The sequence below is a fragment of the Staurois parvus genome, unplaced genomic scaffold (genome assembly GCF_062004578.1).
Source record: "Staurois parvus isolate SC_StPar_1 unplaced genomic scaffold, SC_StPar_1.0 ptg000209l, whole genome shotgun sequence".
NCBI classification, from domain to species: domain Eukaryota; kingdom Metazoa; phylum Chordata; class Amphibia; order Anura; family Ranidae; genus Staurois; species Staurois parvus.
In genome coordinates, this window is record NW_028318005.1 from 3,093,262 (window position 1) to 3,116,906 (window position 23,645).

Consider the following 23,645-nt stretch of genomic DNA (forward strand, 5'->3'; position numbering starts at 1 on the left):
TGGAGCTGTAACTACGGTCAGGGACAGTACATGTCATTTACGGCCCACTGGGTGAACGTGGTGCCGTCACAGCCGCACCAGCAACTTGGACAGGTCACGCCGCTTTTGCCTCCACGTTTGCACGTCCTTGGTCCACAAAAGATGTCCGCCTCTACCATCTCTTCTTCCTTCGTGTCCTCAGCCGCCACCCCCGTGCCAAGTCCCATTACCCGACCGGCATATCACATGTGCAGGGCGCAACGGTGTCACGCTGTGCTGCACCTGGTATGCCTTGGCGAACGTAGTCACACAGGGGAGGAACTTCTCAGTGTAATGAACAGAGAAATCGACAGATGGCTGTCTCCGCGCAAACTGAAAATCGGAACCATGTTGACCGACAACGGAAAGAACATGGTGTCTGCTCTGCGTCAAGGAAGGTTGTGCCATGCGCCATGCATGGCTCACGTGTTCAATCTGGTTGTCAAGCGGTTCCTAAAATCCACCATCCCACTGCAAGACATCCTTAAAATGTCACGTAAACTTTGCATGCATTTCAGCCATTCCTACACCGCAAAGCACACCCTCCTTGAGCTGCAGCGACAGAACAAAATTCCACAGCATCGCCTGATCTGCGACGTTGCAACAAGGTGGAATTCAACCCTACACATGTTAGACCGCCTTTACGAATAGCGAAAGGCCATCACCGATTTCCTGATGTTACAAGCGGATAAAGGTACTCCCCTGTGTAACTTCGATGTCAGCCATTGGCAGCTCATGCGTAACACCTGCCGCTTGCTCAGGCCCTTTGAGGAGGCCACGCTATTCGTGAGTCGGCAGGACTATGGGATGAACGACGTCATTCCTCTGTTGCACGTCCTGGAACAAATGCTGTTAACAATGGCTGGTCAGGGTGCGGTAGACGTGGCGCACAGATCTCAACGCCACATGACCCCTGTGGGGGCAGGACAGGAAGAAGAGGAGGAGGTAGAGGAGGACATTTGTGCTCAGGAATTATTGAGTGAAATGGGTGGTTTTTCCACTCAGCGGACAGGAGTGGAGGAGCAGGAGCATCTGGTAGAGGAGGAGGAGGAGGAGACAGAGGACCCAGACGCACCGTGGCAGTATGCTGTGGAGATGGAGGCAGGGAGTCCCTCGCATTCCTTGGCACAAATGGCCCATAGCATGCTCGCTTGCTTGCGTAGCGACAGCCGAATAATAACCATCAGACAGAGGGATGACTTTTGGCTGTCCACCTTGTTGGACCCTCGCTACCGTTCAAAAATGGTGGCCTTTTTCACACCTGCTGAGAGGGAGGCCAAAATAACGTACTATAAAAACCACCTATGTAGTCAGTTGGTCTCTGCCTTTGTGCGCCAACGTCCATCCTCAGACACTGTGGGCCCTGTGCGCTCGCGTTCCGCTGCCATGGCAGCAGGGGAGGGGTGGGGTGGTAGGAGCAGTGGTAGCTCCACCAGCAGCGGCTGCCTCAGTCTGCAGTCGATGATGAGTAGCTTTCTTCACCAGCGCAGTGAGGAAACTACTAACCAGCCGCAGCAGCAGCAGCATCAGGTGGACCTGGAGCAGGACCTCAAACAACAGGCTTGGGCCTACTTGGACAGCACCCTGCCAACCGAGGTAGACAATCCCCTTGACTACTGGGCAACGAAACTTGACCTTTGGCCCCAACTAGCTGAATTTGCCCTTGAAAGGCTGTCATGCCCGGCCAGTAGCGTGGCATCGGAGCGCGTGTTTAGTGCGGCAGGAGGTATTGTAACTCCGCGGAGGACATGACTGTCCACCCAAAGTGTGGAGAGACTCACGTTTGTGAAAATGAATCAGGCGTGGATTAGTCTGGATTTCAAACCACCAGTTCCTGACACAACTGACTAAATCCGCCATGAATCATGCCCCTGCCATGTGCCACTTTCACGTCTCCTCACACTGCTGGTGTGTTCCATTTTTTGTCATAGGGTGCTGGCAGATTACGGGCCTCCCATAGCTGCTGCCAGGACCATAATCTGCCATGGGCCCCTATACCGCCTCCTCATGCTGCTGCCAGGTCCACAGTGTCTCATGCCATGTGCCACTTTCAGGTCTCCTCACACTGCTGGTGTGTTCCATTTTTTGTCATAGGGTGCTGGCAGATTACGGGCCTCCTATAGTTGCTGCCAGGCCCCTAATCTGCCATGGGCCCCTATACCGCCTCCTCATGCTGCTGCCAAGTCCAGAGTCTCTCATGGGTCCCTGTACGGCGTCCCATTGCTGCTGTCTCCATCGCCACACTCTGCCATGTGCCACTTTCAGGTCTCCTCACACACTGCTGGTGTGTTCAATTTTTTGACATAGGGTGCTGGCAGATTACGGGCCTCCCATAGCTGCTGCTTGGCCCCTAATCTGCCATGGGCCCCTATACCGCCTCCTCATGCTGCTGCCAGGTCCACAGTGTCTCATGCCATGTGCCACTTTCAGGTCTCCTCACACTGCTGGTGTGTTCAATTTTTTGACATAGGGTGCTGGCAGATTACGGGCCTCCTATAGCTGCTGCCAGGCCCCTAATCTGCCATGGGCCCCTATACCGCCTCCTCATGCTGCTGCCAGGTCCAGAGTCTCTCATGGGTCCCTGTACGGCCTCCCATTGCTGCTGTCTCCATCGCCACACTCTGCCATGTGCCACTTTCAGGTCTCCTCACACACTGCTGGTGTGTTCAATTTTTTGACATAGGGTGCTGGCAGATTACGGGCCTCCCATAGCTGCTGCCAGGACCATAATCTGCCATGGGCCCCTGTACCGCCTCCTCATGCTGCTGCCAGGTCCACAGTGTCTCATGCCATGTGCCACTTTCAGGTCTCCTCACACTGCTGGTGTGTTCAATTTTTTGACATAGGGTGCTGGCAGATTACGGGCCTCCCATAGCTGCTGCCAGGCCCCTAATCTGCCATGGGCCCCTATACCGCCTCCTCATGCTGCTGCCAAGTCCAGAGTCTCTCATGGGTCCCTGTACGGCGTCCCATTGCTGCTGTCTCCATCGCCACACTCTGCCATGTGCCACTTTCAGGTCTCCTCACACACTGCTGGTGTGTTCAATTTTTTGACATAGGGTGCTGGCAGATTACGGGCCTCCCATAGCTGCTGCCAGGCCCCTAATCTGCCATGGGCCCCTGTACCGCCTCCTCATGCTGCTGCCAGGTCCACAGTGTCTCATGCCATGTGCCACTTTCAGGTCTCCTCACACTGCTGGTGTGTTCCATTTTTTGTCATAGGGTGCTGGCAGATTACGGGCCTCCTATAGCTGCTGCTAGGCCCCTAATCTGCCATGGGCCCCTATACCGCCTCCTCATGCTGCTGCCAGGTCCAGAGTCTCTCATGGGTCCCTGTACGGCCTCCCATTGCTGCTGTCTCCATCGCCACACTCTGCCATGTGCCACTTTCAGATCTCCTCACACTGCTGGTGTGTTACATTTTTTGTCATAGGGTGCTGGCAGATTACGGGCCTCCCATTGCTGCTGCCAGGCCCGTAATCTGCCATGGGCCCCCGTACCGACTCCTCATGCTGTGACGTTGCAACAAGGTGGAATTCAACCCTACATATGTTAGACCGCCTTTACGAACAGCGAAAGGCCATCACAGAATTCCTGATGTTAAAAGCGGATAAAGGTACTCCCTGTGTAACTTAGATATCAGCCATTGGCAGCTCATGCGTGACACCTGCGCTTGCTCAGGCCCTTTGAGGAGGCCACGCTATTCGTGAGTCGGCAGGACTATGGGATGAACTACGTCATTCCTCTGTTGCACGTCCTGGAACAAATGCTGTTAACAATGGCTGGTCAGGGTGCGGTAGACGTGGCGCACAGATCTCAACGCCACATGACCCCTGTGGGGGCAGGACAGGAAGAAGAGGAGGAGGTAGAGGAGGACATTGGTGCTCAGGAATTATTGAGTGAAATGGGTGGTTTTTCCACTCAGCGGACAGGAGTGGAGGAGCAGGAGCATCTGGTAGAGGAGGAGGAAGAGGAGACAGAGGACCCAGACGCACCGTGGCAGTATGCTGTGGAGATGGAGGCAGGGAGTCCCTCGCATTCCTTGGCACAAATGACCCATAGCATGCTCGCTTGCTTGCGTAGCGACAGCCGAATAATAACCATCAGACAGAGGGATGACTTTTGGCTGTCCACCTTGTTGGACCCTCGCTACCGTTCAAAAATGGTGGCCTTTTTCACACCTGCTGAGAGGGAGGCCAAAATAACGTACTATAAAAACCACCTATGTAGTCAGCTGGTCTCTGCCTTTCTGCGCCAACGTCCATCCTCAGACACTGTGGGCCCTGTGCGCTCGCGTTCCGCTGCCATGGCAGCAGGGGAGGGATGGGGTGGTAGGAGCAGTGGCAGCTCCACCAGCAGCAGCTGCCTCAGTCTGCAGTCGATGATGAGTAGCTTTCTTCACCAGCGCAGTGAGGAAACTACTAACCAGCCGCAGCAGCAGCAGCATCAGGTGGACCTGGAGCAGGACCTCAAACAACAGGCTTAGGCCTACTTGGACAGCACCCTGCCAACCGAGGTAGACAATCCCCTTGACTACTGGGCCACGAAACTTGACCTTTGGCCCCAACTAGCTGAATTTGCCCTTGAAAGGCTGTCATGCCCGGCCAGTAGCGTGGCATCGGAGCGCGTGTTTAGTGCGGCAGGAGGTATTGTAACTCCGCGGAGGACACGACTATCCACCCAAAGTGTGGAGAGACTCACGTTTGTGAAAATGAATCAGGCGTGGATTAGTCTGGATTTCAAACCACCAGTTCCTGACACAACTGACTAAATCCGCCATGAATCATGCCCCAAACATGTGCCACTTTCAGGTCTCCTCACACTGCTGGTGGGTTCCATTTTTTGTCATAGGGTGCTGGCAGATTACGGGCCTCCCATAGCTGCTGCCAGGCCCCTAATCTGCCATGGGCCCCTATACCGCCTCCTCATGCTGCTGCCAAGTCCAGAGTCTCTCATGGGTCCCTGTACGGCCTCCCATTGCTGCTGTCTCCATCGCCACACTCTGCCATGTGCCACTTTCAGGTCTCCTCACACTGCTGGTGTGTTCCATTTTTTGTCATAGGGTGCTGGCAGATTACGGGCCTCCCATAGCTGCTGCCAGGCCCCTAATCTGCCATGGGCCCCTATACCGCCTCCTCATGCTGCTGCCAGGTCCAGAGTCTCTCATGGGTCCCTGTACGGCCTCCCATTGCTGCTGTCTCCATTGCCACACTCTGCCATGTGCCACTTTCAGGTCTCCTCACACTGCTGGTGTGTTCCATTTTTTGTCAAAGGGTGCTGGCAGATTACGGGCCTCCCATAGCTGCTGCCAGGCCCCTAATCTGCCATGGGCCCCTATACCGACTCCTCATGCTGCTGCCAGGCCCGTAATCTGTCATGGGCCCCTGTACTGCCTCCTCATGCTGCTGCCAGGTCCAGAGTGTGTCATGGGTCCCTGTACGGCCTCCCATTGCTGCTGTCTCCATCGCCACACTCTGCCATGTGCCACTTTCAGGTCTCCTCACACTGCTGGTGGTTTCCATTTTTGTCATAGGGTGCTGTATGGCCTCCCATTGCTGCTGCCTCCACCGCCACACTGTGGCTCCACACTCTGGTTTTGGCCCCGTGACTGCCCAAATGAGTGAAGTGTGCGGTGATTCTAAGATCGACGGCACTCATCTGCATGTCATACTGACTGTCAGTATTATTTCTCTTCCCCAGCAGACTCCAAGGGCATTTAAATTAAAGGTACAGTGTTCTGCACTAATATAAAGGCTCTCTGAAGCCTAGAAACACCCTTTTATAAGTTAAATTCGCAGCGAATATATTCGACTCGAATCAAAATTTTTCCACGAATTCGCCGAATCAGTCGAATCGAATTTTTGAATACTTCGCTCATCTCTATTAATAAACTTAAAAATGATCTTTATTTGATAGTATTAAGTACAAGCGGTGAACTGCAGGTACATAAAATAATCAATCCAATTTACATTTCATAAGTTAGTCTAATCAAGGAAAGGTAGTATTTGACAGGTTGTTAAAGTTTCCTATTAATTGCAGTTCTTACTCTTGATATTTGTTTCTATAATAATCTGGAATCCTCCTTCATTTGCTAAGGAATGTGAATTTTTGTGCTTGTAGTCCTCACTGATCATTTATTCCTCTCTCAAACCCATTGTTTTCATGGTGACACTGTAAAACCCTTTAAATAAGCCCTTAAAAGTGCTGTGCCATCACCTACTAATTTATCAGAGTTTTAACATTATTTCACTATGGTACATATCTATTTATAGGTTGTTTTCTTGGAAAGTAATTCAGTGACCTGCTAAATAAAAACTGCAAGAAAAGAAAGAAGTTCAAAGCAGAAAGCATCTATCTCTGAACTTATTTCATGCCTTGGATGGTCATCAGTTGTCTTGTTGACCCAAAACTGTGAAACATCCAATTTGTCAATAAGAAGGAAAAGTAGAAAACCAGTTTTGTTCAATTTTTCAGTCTGTTCTATTTTTTAAGCAACCAAGATGCATTGGAGTGGATTTATTAAAGACAAATAGACTATGGACTTTGCAAGTGCAGTTGCCCCAGAGCTTAGTACATGAGTGTAAGCTCTGCTGACATTCATCATTCAATCATGTGCAAGAAAAAATACCCTTTTCTTTTTCTTACATGTGATTGGGTATTCTTTCCTAAGCTTTTGAACAAATACAATTGCAAAATGCACAGTTTATTTGCCTTTAGGGAATTAACCCCAGGCGGCACAGTGGCTTAGTAGTTAGCACATCTGCCTTGCAGTAAATGGGTCATTGATTTGATTCCCGGCCATGGCGCCTCCTGTATGGAGTTTGCATGTTCTCCCTGTGCGTGTGTGGGTTTCCTCCGGGTGCTCCAGTTTCCTCCCACACTCCAGACATGCTAGTAGGTTAATTGGCTCCTGTCTAAATTGTCCTAGTTTCATCCCTGGCCATGCTGGATTTCCTGCATGGTAGGGGTTGGGGAAAGACCTGGCAACCTACCCTGTAAAAATAATTGCTATGAGAATTCATAGAAAAAGTTGCTTACGAGTGACGGTCCATGCAATCGCCAAGGGTCGGATACGACTGAATGGATAGATAGATAGATAGATAGAAATTAACCCCATTGTCTCCAAGCTCCAGCACTCACCATTGGTGTCCCAAATAAAAAAAGAACTATCTTTAATAAAAATCCAAGAACATACATTAAAAACAATTTCAAACTTTGTTGCCGTGTTTCAGCTGTACCTAACCTTAGTAATAAAGATTTTGACTAGTACTAGATACATCTGAAATGCGTTTGCACTCCGTGTTCTTGGATATTTATTAAAAATACAGTCTTTTTTTTATTTTGGACAACAATGATAAGTAAATGGAACTTGGAGGTTGATAATGCACAAGGTAAGTTTTAGCTTACGCCCCCAACCATGCTTGCCTGGACAAAGAAGTGGAATGTTTGAGCAGCACTAACTTTCAGCTGTATGAGCAAATGTATTTATCTTAGATTTATATATCTTTATTAAATAAGTTAATTGTGATATTATTAAAAATGTATTGATATTAGAAAAAATATTTATTGATAGAGATATTTGTTAAAGGCTAAATATATGGGACTTTACTCACATTATTGTTAGGGCCATGAATACACAGCACAAAGGCCTTGGTATTCAAGGTTTGAGTGGTTGCCAAATGATTATTCTGTATTTTTCTAGCATTTTTTTAATAATGCATTTTATTCAGGAGAGGTTTCCATCACAGTTACTCAAATTTTAATGAGCTATTTTTGTTTACATAAAACATTCTGATTTAAACAGCATATATGTATTAATAACCAAATCTTAGCTATTTGCATGGTATGTAATCTAGTAAAGGGGTTCTTGCTCCTCTATTGGATTACTGTAGGAGGGCCCCATTCTCCTCATTACTGTGGGCTTCCTGTCCCTGACTACTTGCCTCTGGGACCCATACATTTTTGAGTGATTGGGAACCAATGAGGATCCTGCTATTATCTACTGGTAAAGGCAACATGGTATTCCTTGCCCCTGTTCTAATGTGAAAGTGCTATACGTCTACATTAGGTCAGGCCTTGATAAACATATATAGCACAACCTTATTAGAAATAGTGATGTCACGAGGGTGGGTGTGGTTTCTGCTAAAACAATTCCCTGCACCGTCTGCAAGTAAATAGAAGCCCTATTGGGTCTGACTGTTTCTCATAATTGATAACAGAAAGGAAACTGTTGAGGGGTCCAAGGCATCTCTTTACCAGTACACAGATGAGTGGCTTAGTTAGCCTTGATGAATCATCGATCCAGGCCATTTATTGCAATGTGCTGGTGCATATCTCAATTTGTGAAAAGCCTCTCATCCATATTAAAAAGTCAAATGATGGTGTGACAGTCCCCCGGAAGATGTTTCCTAGTGTAGAATTAATGTAATTTCTAAATCTAGCCACATATGTGACACCTTCATTACGGCCTTGTGAAAGAGGACACACAAGGGACATAAAACGCTATCTGAGAAACTAGCAGATTATTCCATCCTTCATTATCCATCCAATTGAAATCAACAACTCTTGTCATGTTACTTGATGCTTTCCTTGCAAATACTGCCATGAATGATTTATTTTTCAGGACCTGGTCTTGCTTTTATTGCCTACCCAAAAGCTGTCACCATGATGCCTTTGGCCCCATTATGGGCAGCCTTGTTTTTCATGATGCTCATTTTCCTGGGACTTGACAGCCAGGTAAGAAAGTTCTAAATGTTTTTTTAAATTGTTTATATTTTAATTTGTGATGTAATTGTACTACCAATACAGTAGTATTTTATCCGACAAAAGCGGCTAAATTGCAAAATTCTATAGCTTTACTGATGATAGTTTTTTTTTATATGCTGCACTACTGCTGATACTATACATATGGACTTGGGTCTCAGTATAGGGGAGATCCATCACTAGGGTCACTATTTCTGTTATAATAGCTACAGTATTTTAGCATGGTAAGTAGAGATGAGCGAAGAAATGAAAAATTCGATTCGGCTGATTCGGCGAATTCCAGTGTGAAATTCGATTCGATGCGAATTTCTCCGCTACGAAGATGACTTATTTAAAGGGTTTCTAGGCTTCAGAGAGCCTTTAAATTAGTGCAGAACACTGTACCTTTAATTTAAATGCCCTTGGAGATGAGGAAGGAGAAGGAGAAGGAGAAGGATGAGAAGAAGGAGAAGGAGAAGGATGAGAAGAAGGAGAAGGAGAAGGGTGAGAAGAAGGAGAAGGATGAGAAGAAGGAGAAGGATGAGAAGAAGGAGAAGGAGAAGGATGAGAAGAAGGAGAAGGAGAAGGATGAGAAGAAGGAGAAGGAGAAGGATGAGAAGAAGGAGAAGGATGAGAAGAAGGAGAAGGATGAGAAGGAGAAGGATGAGAAGGAGAAGGATGAGAAGAAGAAGGCTGAGAATAAGGAGAAGGATGAGAAGAAGGAGAAGGAGAAGGATGAGAAGAAGGAGAAGGATGAGAAGAAGGAGAAGGAGAAGGATGAGAAGAAAGAGAAGGATGAGAAGGAGAAGGATGAGAAGAAGAAGGATGAGAAGAAGAAGGATGAGAAGAAGGAAAAGGATGAGAAGAAGAAGGATGAGAAGAAGGAGAAGGATGAGAAGAAGGAGAATGATGAGAAGAAGGAGAAGGATGATAAGAAGGAGAAGGAAGAGAAGAAGGAGAAGGAGAAGGATGAGAAGAAGGAGAAGGATGAGAAGAAGGAGAAGGATGAGAAGAAGGAGAAGGATGAGAAGAAGGAGAAGGATGAGAAGAAGGAGAAGGAGAAGGATGAGAAGAAGGAGAAGGATGAGAAGAAGAAGGATGAGAAGAAGGATGAGAAGAAGGAGGAGAAGGATGAGAAGAAGAAGGATGAGAAGAAGGAGAAGGATGAGAAGAAGGAGAAGGAAGAGAAGAAGGAGAAGGAGAAGGATGAGAAGGAGAAGGATGAGAAGAAGGAGAAGGATGAGAAGAAGGAGAAGGATGAGAAGAAGGAGAAGGAGAAGGATGAGAAGAAGAAGGATGAGAAGAAGGATGAGAAGGATGAGAAGAAGGAGAAGGATGAGAAGAAGGAGAATGATGAGAAGAAGGAGAAGAAGGAGAAGGATGAGAAGAAGGAGAAGGATGAGAAGAAGGAGAAGGATGAGAAGAAGGAGAAGGATGAGAAGAAGGAGAAGGAGAAGGATGAGAAGAAAAAGGATGAGGAGAAGGAGAAGGATGAGAAGAAGGAGAAGGAGAAGGATGAGAAGAAGGAGAAGGATGAGAAGAAGGAGAAGGATGAGAAGAAGGAGAAGGAGAAGGATGAGAAGAAGGAGAAGGAGAAGGATGAGAAGAAGGAGAAGGAGAAGGATGAGAAGAAGGAGAAGGATGAGAAGAAGGAGAAGGATGAGAAGGAGAAGGATGAGAAGGAGAAGGATGAGAAGAAGAAGGCTGAGAATAAGGAGAAGGATGAGAAGAAGGAGAAGGATGAGAAGAAGGAGAAGGATGAGAAGAAGGAGAAGGAGAAGGATGAGAAGAAAGAGAAGGATGAGAAGGAGAAGGATGAGAAGAAGAAGGATGAGAAGAAGAAGGATGAGAAGAAGGAAAAGGATGAGAAGAAGAAGGATGAGAAGAAGGAGAAGGATGAGAAGAAGGAGAATGATGAGAAGAAGGAGAAGGATGATAAGAAGGAGAAGGAAGAGAAGAAGGAGAAGGAGAAGGATGAGAAGAAGGAGAAGGATGAGAAGAAGGAGAAGGATGAGAAGAAGGAGAAGGATGAGAAGAAGGAGAAGGATGAGAAGAAGGAGAAGGAGAAGGATGAGAAGAAAAAGGATGAGGAGAAGGAGAAGGATGAGAAGAAGGAGAAGGAGAAGGATGAGAAGAAGGAGAAGGATGAGAAGAAGGAGAAGGATGAGAAGAAGGAGAAGGAGAAGGATGAGAAGAAGGAGAAGGAGAAGGATGAGAAGAAGGAGAAGGAGAAGGATGAGAAGAAGGAGAAGGATGAGAAGAAGGAGAAGGATGAGAAGGAGAAGGATGAGAAGGAGAAGGATGAGAAGAAGAAGGCTGAGAATAAGGAGAAGGATGAGAAGAAGGAGAAGGATGAGAAGAAGGAGAAGGATGAGAAGAAGGAGAAGGAGAAGGATGAGAAGAAAGAGAAGGATGAGAAGGAGAAGGATGAGAAGAAGAAGGATGAGAAGAAGAAGGATGAGAAGAAGGAAAAGGATGAGAAGAAGAAGGATGAGAAGAAGGAGAAGGATGAGAAGAAGGAGAATGATGAGAAGAAGGAGAAGGATGATAAGAAGGAGAAGGAAGAGAAGAAGGAGAAGGAGAAGGATGAGAAGAAGGAGAAGGATGAGAAGAAGGAGAAGGATGAGAAGAAGGAGAAGGATGAGAAGAAGGAGAAGGATGAGAAGAAGGAGAAGGAGAAGGATGAGAAGAAGGAGAAGGATGAGAAGAAGAAGGATGAGAAGAAGGATGAGAAGAAGGAGGAGAAGGATGAGAAGAAGAAGGATGAGAAGAAGGAGAAGGATGAGAAGAAGGAGAAGGAAGAGAAGAAGGAGAAGGAGAAGGATGAGAAGGAGAAGGATGAGAAGAAGGAGAAGGATGAGAAGAAGGAGAAGGATGAGAAGAAGGAGAAGGAGAAGGATGAGAAGAAGGAGAAGGATGAGAAGAAGAAGGATGAGAAGAAGGATGAGAAGGATGAGAAGAAGGAGAAGGATGAGAAGAAGGAGAATGATGAGAAGAAGGAGAAGAAGGAGAAGGATGAGAAGAAGGAGAAGGATGAGAAGAAGGAGAAGGATGAGAAGAAGGAGAAGGATGAGAAGAAAGAGAAGGAGAAGGATGAGAAGAAAAAGGATGAGGAGAAGGAGAAGGATGAGAAGAAGGAGAAGGATGAGAAGGAGAAGGAGAAGGATGAGAAGAAGGAGAAGGAGAAGGATGAGAAGAAGGAGAAGGATGAGAAGAAGGAGAAGGATGAGAAGGAGAAGGAGAAGGATGAGAAGGAGAAGGATGAGAAGAAGGAGAAGGAGAAGGATGAGAAGAAGGAGAAGGAGAAGGATGAGAAGAAGGAGAAGGATGAGAAGAAGGATGAGCAGAAGGAGAAGGATGAGAAGAAGGAGAAGGATGAGAAGAAGGAGAAGGATGAGAAGAAGGATGAGAAGAAGGATGAGAAGAAGGAGAAGGATGAGAAGAAGGACAGTTCTGTGACAGTTTCTGTCTATTTCTGACAGTTCTGGGACATTCACTCCATACAGCGGTTTCAACCGCTGTATGGAGGGAATGTCATAGAACTGTCAGAAATAGACTATTAATGACAGTTCTGGGACTGTCCTTCCATGCAGCGGTTGAAACATTGTATGTATTTGTTTCCATAAATGGATCCATTTATGGAAACAAATACATACAATGTTTCAACCGCTGCATGGAAGGACAGTCCCAGAACTGTCATTAATAGTCTATTTCTGACAGTTCCATGACATTCCCTCCATACAGCGGTTAAAACAGCTGTATGCAGTGAATGTCCCAGAACTGTCATAAATAGTCTATTTCTGATAGATCTGGGACATTCACTCCATACAGCTGTTTTAACCGCTGTATGGAGGGAATGTCATGGAACTGTCAGAAATAGACTATTAATGACAGTTCTGGGACTGTCCTTCCATGCAGCGGTTGAAACATTGTATGTATTTGTTTCCATAAATGGATCCATTTATGGAAACAAATACATACAATGTTTCAACCGCTGCATTGAAGGACAGTCCCAGAACTGTCATTAATAGTCTATTTCTGACAGTTCCATGACATTCCCTCCATACAGCGGTTAAAACAGCTGTATGCAGTGAATGTCCCAGAACTGTCATAAATAGTCTATTTCTGATAGATCTGGGACATTCACTCCATACAGCTGTTTTAACCGCTGTATGGAGGGAATGTCATGGAACTGTCAGAAATAGACTATTAATGACAGTTCTGGGACTGTCCTTCCATGCAGCGGTTGAAACATTGTATGTATTTGTTTCCATAAATGGATCCATTTATGGAAACAAATACATACAATGTTTCAACCGCTGCATTGAAGGACAGTCCCAGAACTGTCATTAATAGTCTATTTCTGACAGTTCCATGACATTCCCTCCATACAGCGGTTAAAACAGCTGTATGCAGTGAATGTCCCAGAACTGTCATAAATAGTCTATTTCTGATAGATCTGGGACATTCACTCCATACAGCTGTTTTAACCGCTGTATGGAGGGAATGTCATGGAACTGTCAGAAATAGACTATTAATGACAGTTCTGGGACTGTCCTTCCATACAGCGGTTGAAACATTGTATGTATTTGTTTCCATAAATGGATCCATTTATGGAAACAAATACATACAATGTTTCAACCGCTGCATTGAAGGACAGTCCCAGAACTGTCATTAATAGTCTATTTCTGACAGTTCCATGACATTCCCTCCATACAGCGGTTAAAACAGCTGTATGCAGTGAATGTCCCAGAACTGTCATAAATAGTCTATTTCTGATAGATCTGGGACATTCACTCCATACAGCTGTTTTAACCGCTGTATGGAGGGAATGTCATGGAACTGTCAGAAATAGACTATTAATGACAGTTCTGGGACTGTCCTTCCATGCAGCGGTTGAAACATTGTATGTATTTGTTTCCATAAATGGATCCATTTATGGAAACAAATACATACAATGTTTCAACCGCTGCATTGAAGGACAGTCCCAGAACTGTCATTAATAGTCTATTTCTGACAGTTCCATGACATTCCCTCCATACAGCGGTTAAAACAGCTGTATGCAGTGAATGTCCCAGAACTGTCATAAATAGTCTATTTCTGATAGATCTGGGACATTCACTCCATACAGCTGTTTTAACCGCTGTATGGAGGGAATGTCATGGAACTGTCAGAAATAGACTATTAATGACAGTTCTGGGACTGTCCTTCCATGCAGCGGTTGAAACATTGTATGTATTTGTTTCCATAAATGGATCCATTTATGGAAACAAATACATACAATGTTTCAACCGCTGCATTGAAGGACAGTCCCAGAACTGTCATTAATAGTCTATTTCTGACAGTTCCATGACATTCCCTCCATACAGCGGTTAAAACAGCTGTATGCAGTGAATGTCCCAGAACTGTCATAAATAGTCTATTTCTGATAGATCTGGGACATTCACTCCATACAGCTGTTTTAACCGCTGTATGGAGGGAATGTCATGGAACTGTCAGAAATAGACTATTAATGACAGTTCTGGGACTGTCCTTCCATGCAGCGGTTGAAACATTGTATGTATTTGTTTCCATAAATGGATCCATTTATGGAAACAAATACATACAATGTTTCAACCGCTGCATTGAAGGACAGTCCCAGAACTGTCATTAATAGTCTATTTCTGACAGTTCCATGACATTCCCTCCATACAGCGGTTAAAACAGCTGTATGGAGTGAATGTCCCAGAACTGTCATAAATAGTCTATTTCTGATAGATCTGGGACATTCACTCCATACAGCTGTTTTAACCGCTGTATGGAGGGAATGTCATGGAACTGTCAGAAATAGACTATTAATGACAGTTGTGGGACTGTCCTTCCATACAGCGGTTGAAACATTGTATGTATTTGTTTCCATAAATGGATCCATTTATGGAAACAAATACATACAATGTTTCAACCGCTGCATGGAAGGACAGTCCCAGAACTGTCATTAATAGTCTATTTCTGACAGTTCCATGACATTCCCTCCATACAGCGGTTAAAACAGCTGTATGCAGTGAATGTCCCAGAACTGTCATAAATAGTCTATTTCTGATAGATCTGGGACATTCACTCCATACAGCTGTTTTAACCGCTGTATGGAGGGAATGTCATGGAACTGTCAGAAATAGACTATTAATGACAGTTGTGGGACTGTCCTTCCATACAGCGGTTGAAACATTGTATGTATTTGTTTCCATAAATGGATCCATTTATGGAAACAAATACATACAATGTTTCAACCGCTGCATTGAAGGACAGTCCCAGAACTGTCATTAATAGTCTATTTCTGACAGTTCCATGACATTCCCTCCATACAGCGGTTAAAACAGCTGTATGCAGTGAATGTCCCAGAACTGTCATAAATAGTCTATTTCTGACAGTTCTGGGACATTCACTCCATACAGCGGTTTCCGGCAAAAAGTGTATGTGCAGAGTTCCTCTATTCTGCAGATACACTTAGAGGAGCTCTGCAGATACACTTAGAGGAGCTCTGCACATACACTTTTTTCCGGTTTGGAATTATTCTTATTTTCATCCTACTTCTTCTTCTTCTTCTTCATCCTCATCCTCATCCTCTTCTTCTTCTGAGGATGAGGATGAAGAAGAAGAAGAAGAAGAAGAAGAAGTAGGATGAAAATAAGATTAATTCCAAGCCGGCAAAAAGTGTATGTGCAGAGCTCCTCTAAGTGTATCTGCAGAGCTCCTCTAAGTGTATCTGCAGAATAGAGGAACTCTGCACATACACTTTTTGCCGGCTTGGAATTATTCTTCTTTTCATCCTACTTCTTCTTCTTCTTCTTCTTCATCCTCATCCTCAGAAGAAGAGGATGAGGATGAGGATGAGGAAGAAGAAGAAGAATGAAAAGAAGAATAATTCCAAGCCGGCAAAAAGTGTATGTGCAGAGTTCCTCTATTTCTGACAGTTCTCTCACAGCTTCTTCACATGTACAGCGGTTGAAATATCTGTATCCTAAATGGAAACTAATAGATACAAATTGTATCTATTAGTTTCCATTTAGGATACAGATGTTTCAACCGCTGTACATGTGAAGAAGCTGTGAGAGAACTGTCAGAAATAGAGGAACTCTGCACATACACTTTTTGCCGGCTTGGAATTATTCTTCTTTTCATCCTACTTCTTCTTCTTCTTCTTCTTCTTCTTCTTCTTCTTCATCCTCATCCTCATCCTCTTCTTCTGAGGATGAAGAAGAAGAAGAAGTAGGATGAAAAGAAGAATAATTCCAAGCCGGCAAAAAGTGTATGTGCAGAGTTCCTCTATTTCTGACAGTTCTCTCACAACTTCTTCACATGTACAGTGGTTGAAACATCTGTATCCTAAATGTAAACTAATAGATACAATGTTTCAACCGCTAAACATGTGTTCCTTCTGTCAGAGAACTGTCAGAAATAGCGGAGCTCACTGCAGGGACACTTTTGCCGGCTGATCGGGAAATGTTCGATTCGCGCACCCGAAGTAGGCAAAATTTCGGTTTCGACACGAATCGAATATTTCCTGAAATTCGACTCGAATTCCGGTTCGCCTAGTTCGATTCGCTCATCTCTAATGGTAAGCATGGCACTATTGTTATATTTTACATTTTACACATAGGACCTGATATTATTCTTATGTTGGGTTGGGCTGGGTTTAAATTTTTCTTGGCATTGTAGCACATATCTTCCAGGTGGTGCTCTGCTATAAGTCATGTGTTATTTATCATTTAACATTAAATTGTTCCATTTTTTTCTACCATTGTATTGTGGCTTGTTTCTATTAAGATCCTTCTGTTTTCTTGTTCTGGACTAGAGTCACTTTAGTTTGAAGGATGGTACTGACAATTATTCCGAAGTATCCCTTCTGCTGTCTCAGCTGTCATGGTTGAAATCTTCTGTCCTCTGCTCCTCTTTCATACTCCACAAGTGTAATCTTCTGGTGCTACAGGGGTTATTAGTGCTGAGTGACCTGTCACAGGCACTCATCAAGAGTATTGAGTATGCCCTCTCTTTTCTCCATTCATAGAAGCTGTACTATAGCTTCTATTAATGAAAAGCATTCTATGGACGGAGGAGGAGAATCTTTCATTCATCTGTCCACCCTCTATTCAGGTGAGCTCAGCCTGCTGCTTCTCTTTTTAATGTTCAATCACAGGCTGGAAAGAGTCCAAGACCTGTAAATATTATTTAACTGGAGCAGAAAAACAATCAGGTCCTTGCAGAAAGGGCTGTGCTGTGTGGTAGAGCTATGTAAATCTCACAACTGGATGCATATAAATATAGTGCTACTCCCATAGGAGCCGCAGAAATACGTCCAGGTCCTCACTAAATACCTTGCCCTGCAGTCAGGCACATAGGCTCATTCACATGTTTCTCCAATAAGCAGTCTAGGGGTGTTGTTTTCATTGTTTTTTATTTTTATGAAGAATTGGGATAGAGATGAGGAAGATAAGTGGGATCATCTATCTAGGGGTGTTGTTTTCATTGTTTTTTATTTTTATGAAGAATTGGGATAGAGATGAGGAAGATAAGTGGGATCCTCCAAATTGGAAACTATCAAGGACTTTGACTAATCTTCAAAACAAGCTATGTCAGAGTCCTTGCTTGAATCAAAAAGTGGACTTTAACTTTAAGCAGTAGCAACAAGTAGTAGCAGTAACAGCAGTAATTTCTTTAGAGCCCCAGAGTAATGTCCCTTTATCTAGTAGTGGAGAGATGGACAAAGCTCTTCGGAATGCTATCTGATATTCCCTTTACTAGACCCACAGGTGCCTTTCGAGTGTCATAGGGGTTTAAACAGCACACAGTCTCTCAGATCCTTAGGGATGTCTGTAGTCATAAGGCCTAAGAACAACTGGATGCCTTCCTCCATCATACCAGACCAGATCTTCAGGAGACAGCCCCTTAGTCAGCATAACAGAACCCAGATCTCAGCAATTCAGGCTCTCAGGTAACCAACCTATGGAAGCAGCTGCCTGGGAGGGCAACGTGCCCTCTCCTAGGTTTGGGCAATCCTAAACAGGAAAGACCCAGAGCCCTATGTGCTCACTCAATATATACAGTTGCCCAGCATGCCTTGGAGCATCTCTCCCTGGGAAAGGCTGAGGCTTTATCCCTATTCATGCTGACATTTGCATAGCTCCACACCAATCGTCCAGAAACATATGAAGTTTCCTGGATACAGAGGAAGCTAGGCAGACTAGCAGCACCTGAGCACACAGAGCAAACCTAACTAAATGACCACAGCTCACTCACAGTGAGCTAGCTATACTTTTACCCAACCACTCTGCCTTCTTTGTCAGGTAAATCAGATCCCATACATGTATTTCAAATATATGTTTAGCTGTTTGTCTGGAGTTAGTGTTAAAGAAGATTTTAGAGGTCAGGTTGGGTGAATGTGTTGGAGTAGATGGAGAGTCAGGGGTAGGTAGGAGATTTGATACATTTAGGGGGTTTTACTTTTACCCTGAGTTTGGTGCCAAGAGCCTTTTTCCAAATATTTATGTGCCAAAAATGAACATATCGATCCATTATACTTGAACATGTTATACTAAACTAAATTGGTGCATATTAAAAAACATTCCCCAAGCACTTACATTTAACTGTGATATTCTACCAACTTTTTTATTTAAGAATTATGAATATGGTTGGATATTAATCATGCAATCTTTATGCTTGCAGTTTGTGTGTGTAGAGAGCTTGGTAACTGCTGTGGTGGACATGTATCCAAAGATTTTCCGAAGAGGTTACAGACGAGAATTGTTAATCTTAGCGCTTTCCATTGTATCCTACCTTATTGGCCTCATAATGTTAACCGAGGTAAGATTATTTCAAAGGATATATTTTACACTATTGCTCCAGTTTCTTTCAATTAACGTTGCAGTAGAATATTCTCTAACATTTATTTGGTTATTCTCTTTAACAAACATTCAGTGGAATGTAAGATCAGTTAACTATAGTTGACAATACATATTACAACCTGAATGTACTGTACAATCTTTCTACTACAATTTTTTCATTGACCAGTGTGAGGGCCTGTGTAAATAATGCATTCATTTTGTTCACAATCAAATATGATTTTACACATAACAGTCAGTTTATCAATATCTTCACCCAAGGTGCACACAACTTGCACCCAAGAGTCACATATTTTTCAATTGAATTCAGTTTGAGAAATGTGTGACTCTTGGGTTAAAGTTGTTTAAGCCTTGTTCAAAAAGTTTGATAACAGACCCCATAATTTGTGATAGATCTCTAGAAGATTGTGCAAATTGTAGTATGATCAGTTTTGGATACACAAAGAGAAAGCAGCGAATTATAAATTTGCAGCTCATTCATTGCTTTTTCAGCTAGGGTAAAAGTTTCTGCAGATGCAATGAAGCCAAATGTCTTCCTTTTTTATATATATGAAAATTGCAAACATTGTTGGGGGTGATTTTGGGTGAGTAATAGGATGAAATCATAGGACATGTATCAACTGATACCACTATACTGGCATTTAAGAATTCATGGCCTTGAAGAGATATGTAGTAACACCAATTTGATTACGTAATAGTTTTTTTCTTTGTTTTTAGGGAGGAATGTACGTTTTTCAGCTTTTTGACTCATATGCAGCCAGTGGAATGTGTCTTTTGTTTGTTGCAGTGTTTGAATGTATCTGCATAGGGTGGATTTATGGTAAGTAAATATGGCATTTTCATCAAATTGCTAGAATACACTGTATTAATCAGTTATCCTACTTGTACTACCTATCATAGGGAAAATAAATATAGAACAAAGGATACTTTTAAAAGAAATGTATAGTGGTTTTCTACATATGTTTTAATCTATTATAGTCAGGAATATAAAAAAATGTTTTCAGTTAAATATGAAATATTGCATATTATTATGTAGTTTTCTATTCAACCAGCAAGTGGCCCCCTATTCTCCTTTTCATATGTAAAGTATAATACTCTTGGTTATGCTGAAATAAGCTGTTGCATACACAGTGATTCATCACAGCGAGGTCTCATCCCTTACCACAGGTCTTAGGCTGGCCAGGGACGGCTCAAATTTCGAAACAATTCCTGAACTTGCTGAAATTCAAGCCATTGGTGGTCCTGCAAGCACCATCTGGCTCAGCGAACTTGATTTAAAAATCAACTGAACCAGGTGAAAAAGTATCATACGGTGACTGCTGTGCCATTGTACTCAGGCAGCAGGTATTGCTTACCATTAAGGAGGTCAGATCATACGGATCAAAATTTGTTTGGTTCAGCAGAAATGGATGAATTTCGATCTACGGGCAGACTGGTTGTACTGAAGTCCATTGGGCCCGGCAGTGAGTGCTGTATGGAGGTGCTACTGGATGCCGGAGAGCCAGAGAGGTTTTTTCCATCTGGACATTGGTTGGATGCAGCCAAGCTGGGATTTTACCATAGCTGTTAGACAGCCAAGCATGTGTACCTACTGTACACATCTCTTTTTATTGCGATCCTCCATTCTGGTAAGCAGTAGAAAACATTGGGGTGTGCACTATCTCTTTGATTGCAGTGGTGCACTGAAGGTGTTGCTTACAACCAAACAGTGGATGAATTGAAAGTTATTTTGCATGATTTATATTGAATTGAACTTTATTTTTCACATTTTGGATTATTTACTTTCACATTTTGGATTAAAAATATTTTTATATATTTTTTTAAACTCATATGAGTTCACCTATTTATTATATACTATATATATATATTGCCAAAAGTATTGGGACGCTCAATATTGAGTTGGCCCACCCTTTGCAGCTATAACTGCTTCAACTCTTCTTGGAAGGCTGTCCACAATATTTAAGAGTGTGTCTATGAGAATGCTTGACCATTCTTGCAGAAGCGCATTTTTGAACTCAGGCACTGATGTCGGGCGAGAAGGCCTGGCTCGCATGTCTCTGCTCTAATTTATCCCAAAGGTGTTCTATTGGGTTGAGCCAAGTCAAGTTCCTCCACCCAATTCTCACTCATCCATGTATTTATGGACCTTGCTTTGTGCACTGGTATGCAGTCATGTTGGAACAGGGAGGGGCCATCCCCAAACTGTTCCCACAAAGTTGGGAGCATGAAATTGTCGAAAATGTCTTCGTATGCTGACGCCTTAAGAGTTCCCTTTACTGGAGCTAAGGGGCCAAGCCCAACCCCTGAAAAACAACCCCACACCTTAATCTCCCCTCCACCAAACTTTACACTTGGCCCAATGCAGTCAGGTAAGTATCGTTCTCCTGGCAATTGCCAAACCCAGACATGGCCATTGGATTGCTAGATAGAAGTGTGATTCATCACTTCAGAGAACATAATTCCACCGCTCTAGAGTCCAGTGGTGGCGTGCTTTACACGACTGCATCTGATGCTTTGCATTGCACTTGGTGATGTAACGCTTGGATGCAGCTGCTCAGCCATGGAAGCCCATTCCATGAAACTCTCTACGCACTGTTGTTGTGCTAATCTGAAGGCCACATGAAGTTTGGAGGTCTTTAGCTATTGACTCTGCAGACAGTTGGCGACTTCTGCGCACTATGTGCTTCAGCATGCGCTGACCCTGTTCTGTCATTTTACGTGGCCTACCACTTCATGGCTGAGTTGCTGTTGTTCACAGTTGCTTCTACTCTGTTATAATTCCACTAACAGTTGACCGTGAAATAGAAGCAAAGTAATTTCACGGATAAACAGATATTTACCAAAACATATTCAAGCTTTAGTTATATAATGGATATGGGTTGAAATTGCACACTCTCAGGTTTAATTTAAGGGTATGTACATCCAAATAGGTGGAAGGGTTTAGGAATAACACCTCTCAAGAGTAGCCCCCTGCCTCCTTTTTCAAGGGACCAAAAGTAATTGGACAATTGAATATAATCATAAATACAATGTTCATTTTAATATCTTGTTGATAATCCTTTACTGGCAATGACTGCCTGAAGTCTAGAACCCATGGACATTACCAAAGACTGGGTTTCCTCCTTTCTGATGCTTTGCCAGGCTCTAACTGCAGGTGTCTTCAGTTGTTCTTTGTGTGTGGGTCTTTCTGCCTTTAGTTTTGCCTTCAGCAAGTGAAATGCATGGGTTGAGATCAGGTGATTGACTCAGCCATTGCAGAATTTTCCACTTCTTTTCCTTCAAAAGCTCCTGGGTTGCTTTTGCAGTGTGTTTGATCATTGTCCATCTGTACTGTGAAGCACCGTCCAATCAACTTTGCTGCATTTGGCTAAATCTGGGATTACAGTATATCTCTAAACACTGTAGAATTCATCCGGCTGCTTCTGTCTTCTGTCACATTATCAATAAACACCAATGACCCAGTTCCACTGGAAGCCATGCATGCTCATGCCATCACACTGCCTACACCATGTTTTACAGATAATGTTGTGTGCTTTGGATCATGAGCTATTCCAAGCCTTCTCCACAATTTTTTCTTCCCATCATTCTGGTACAAATTAATCTTAATGTAATCCATCCAAAAAATGCTTTTCCATAACTGGTCTGGCTTTTTTAGATTTTTTTTTGACAGTCTAATCTGGCTTTTCTATTCTTCAGGCTTATGAATGGTTTGCACCTTGTGGTGAACCCTCTGTATTTGCTCTCGTGAAGTCTTCTCTTGATTATAGACTTTGACAATGATACACCCACCTCCTGGAGAGTGTCCTTCACTTGTCTGGATGTTGTAAATGGGTTTTTCTTTACCATAGAGAGGATCCTGCGATCATCCACAACTGTTGTCTTCCATGGACGTCCATGCCTTTTTATGTTGCTGAGCTAAGAATTTACCAAACTGTTGATATGGCCACTCCTAATGTTGCTACTATTTCTCTGATGGATTTGTTTAGTTTTTGAAGCCTTGCAATGGCCTGGTTCACTTACATGGACATCTCCTTTGAACGCATGATGTAGGTTCACAGCAATAGATCCCAAATGTAAATACCATGCTTAGAATCAACTCCAGACCTTTTACCGGCTTAACTGATGAAGAAATAACAAAGGGGTAGCCCTCACCTGGCCATGAAACAGCTTTTGATTCAATTGTCCAATTACTTTTGGTCCCTTGAAAAAGGGGGAGTGGCTCCTGTAATTTCTAAACCCTTCCTCCAATGTGAATGTACCTGATGTACCAAATTAAACCTGAGTGTACACTTTCAGCCCATATCCATTATATAACTATAGCTTGAATATGTTATGGTAAATACCTGAAAAAAACTAAAATAGTGCATATCCAACATGGACCTAACTATATATAAATATATATATATATATATATACCAGGGGCGGACTGACAACTCATGGGGCCCCTGGGCAATAGGGGATCATGGGGCCCCTGTGTCCTTGCCCAAAGTCAAAAAAGCCTATGAAAAAGGTACCAGGGTCATCTCATGGGGCTCCCTACTGCCCTCGGCAGTGCCCAAGTTTTCAAATTGTCAGTCCACCCCTGATATATACAGTATGTGGATCCATCTGAGTATTTAGATATTATAGTGTGAAGCTTTATGATTTTTTCTTTTATCACTAAGGGCATGGAATATTTGGTTGCACATAGTCAGAACAGTTGATGAGTGCATATACCAGGTTTCTCGTGTCTATTACCATCGCTGCACCAAAAAAGTTTGGGGTGGGATCAGAGGAGGATAAATTTTAATGAAAGCAGGAGCCAGCAGCCCAAGAGACACTCAACATTCACAGTACCTTGTGTTTATTATTAAACTTTTTTTTTGTACTAAAGTTAGGCTTTAAAATAAAAACAGTTTAAAAGTATATAAACTTAAAGTGTAATTCCAAATTGAGCAATCACCTACTTTATATCTGTTACATGTTCCCATTCACATAGCACAACTTACAAAAATAAAAATTGATGCTTAC

The 23,645-nt window shown here is 43.6% G+C and overlaps 1 protein-coding gene across 1 annotated transcript in view; it reads left to right on the forward strand.

Moving 5' to 3' along the window:
* Positions 1-23,645, forward strand: part of SLC6A11 (solute carrier family 6 member 11) — a 340,299-nt gene that overhangs the window by 288,978 nt on the left and 27,676 nt on the right. The window contains exons 10-12 of the mRNA XM_089678690.1: positions 8,642-8,754; positions 18,460-18,597; positions 19,353-19,455. Of these exons, the coding sequence (XP_089534816.1) occupies positions 8,642-8,754; positions 18,460-18,597; positions 19,353-19,455 (354 nt within the window). The remainder of the gene's footprint in view (positions 1-8,641; positions 8,755-18,459; positions 18,598-19,352; positions 19,456-23,645) is intronic.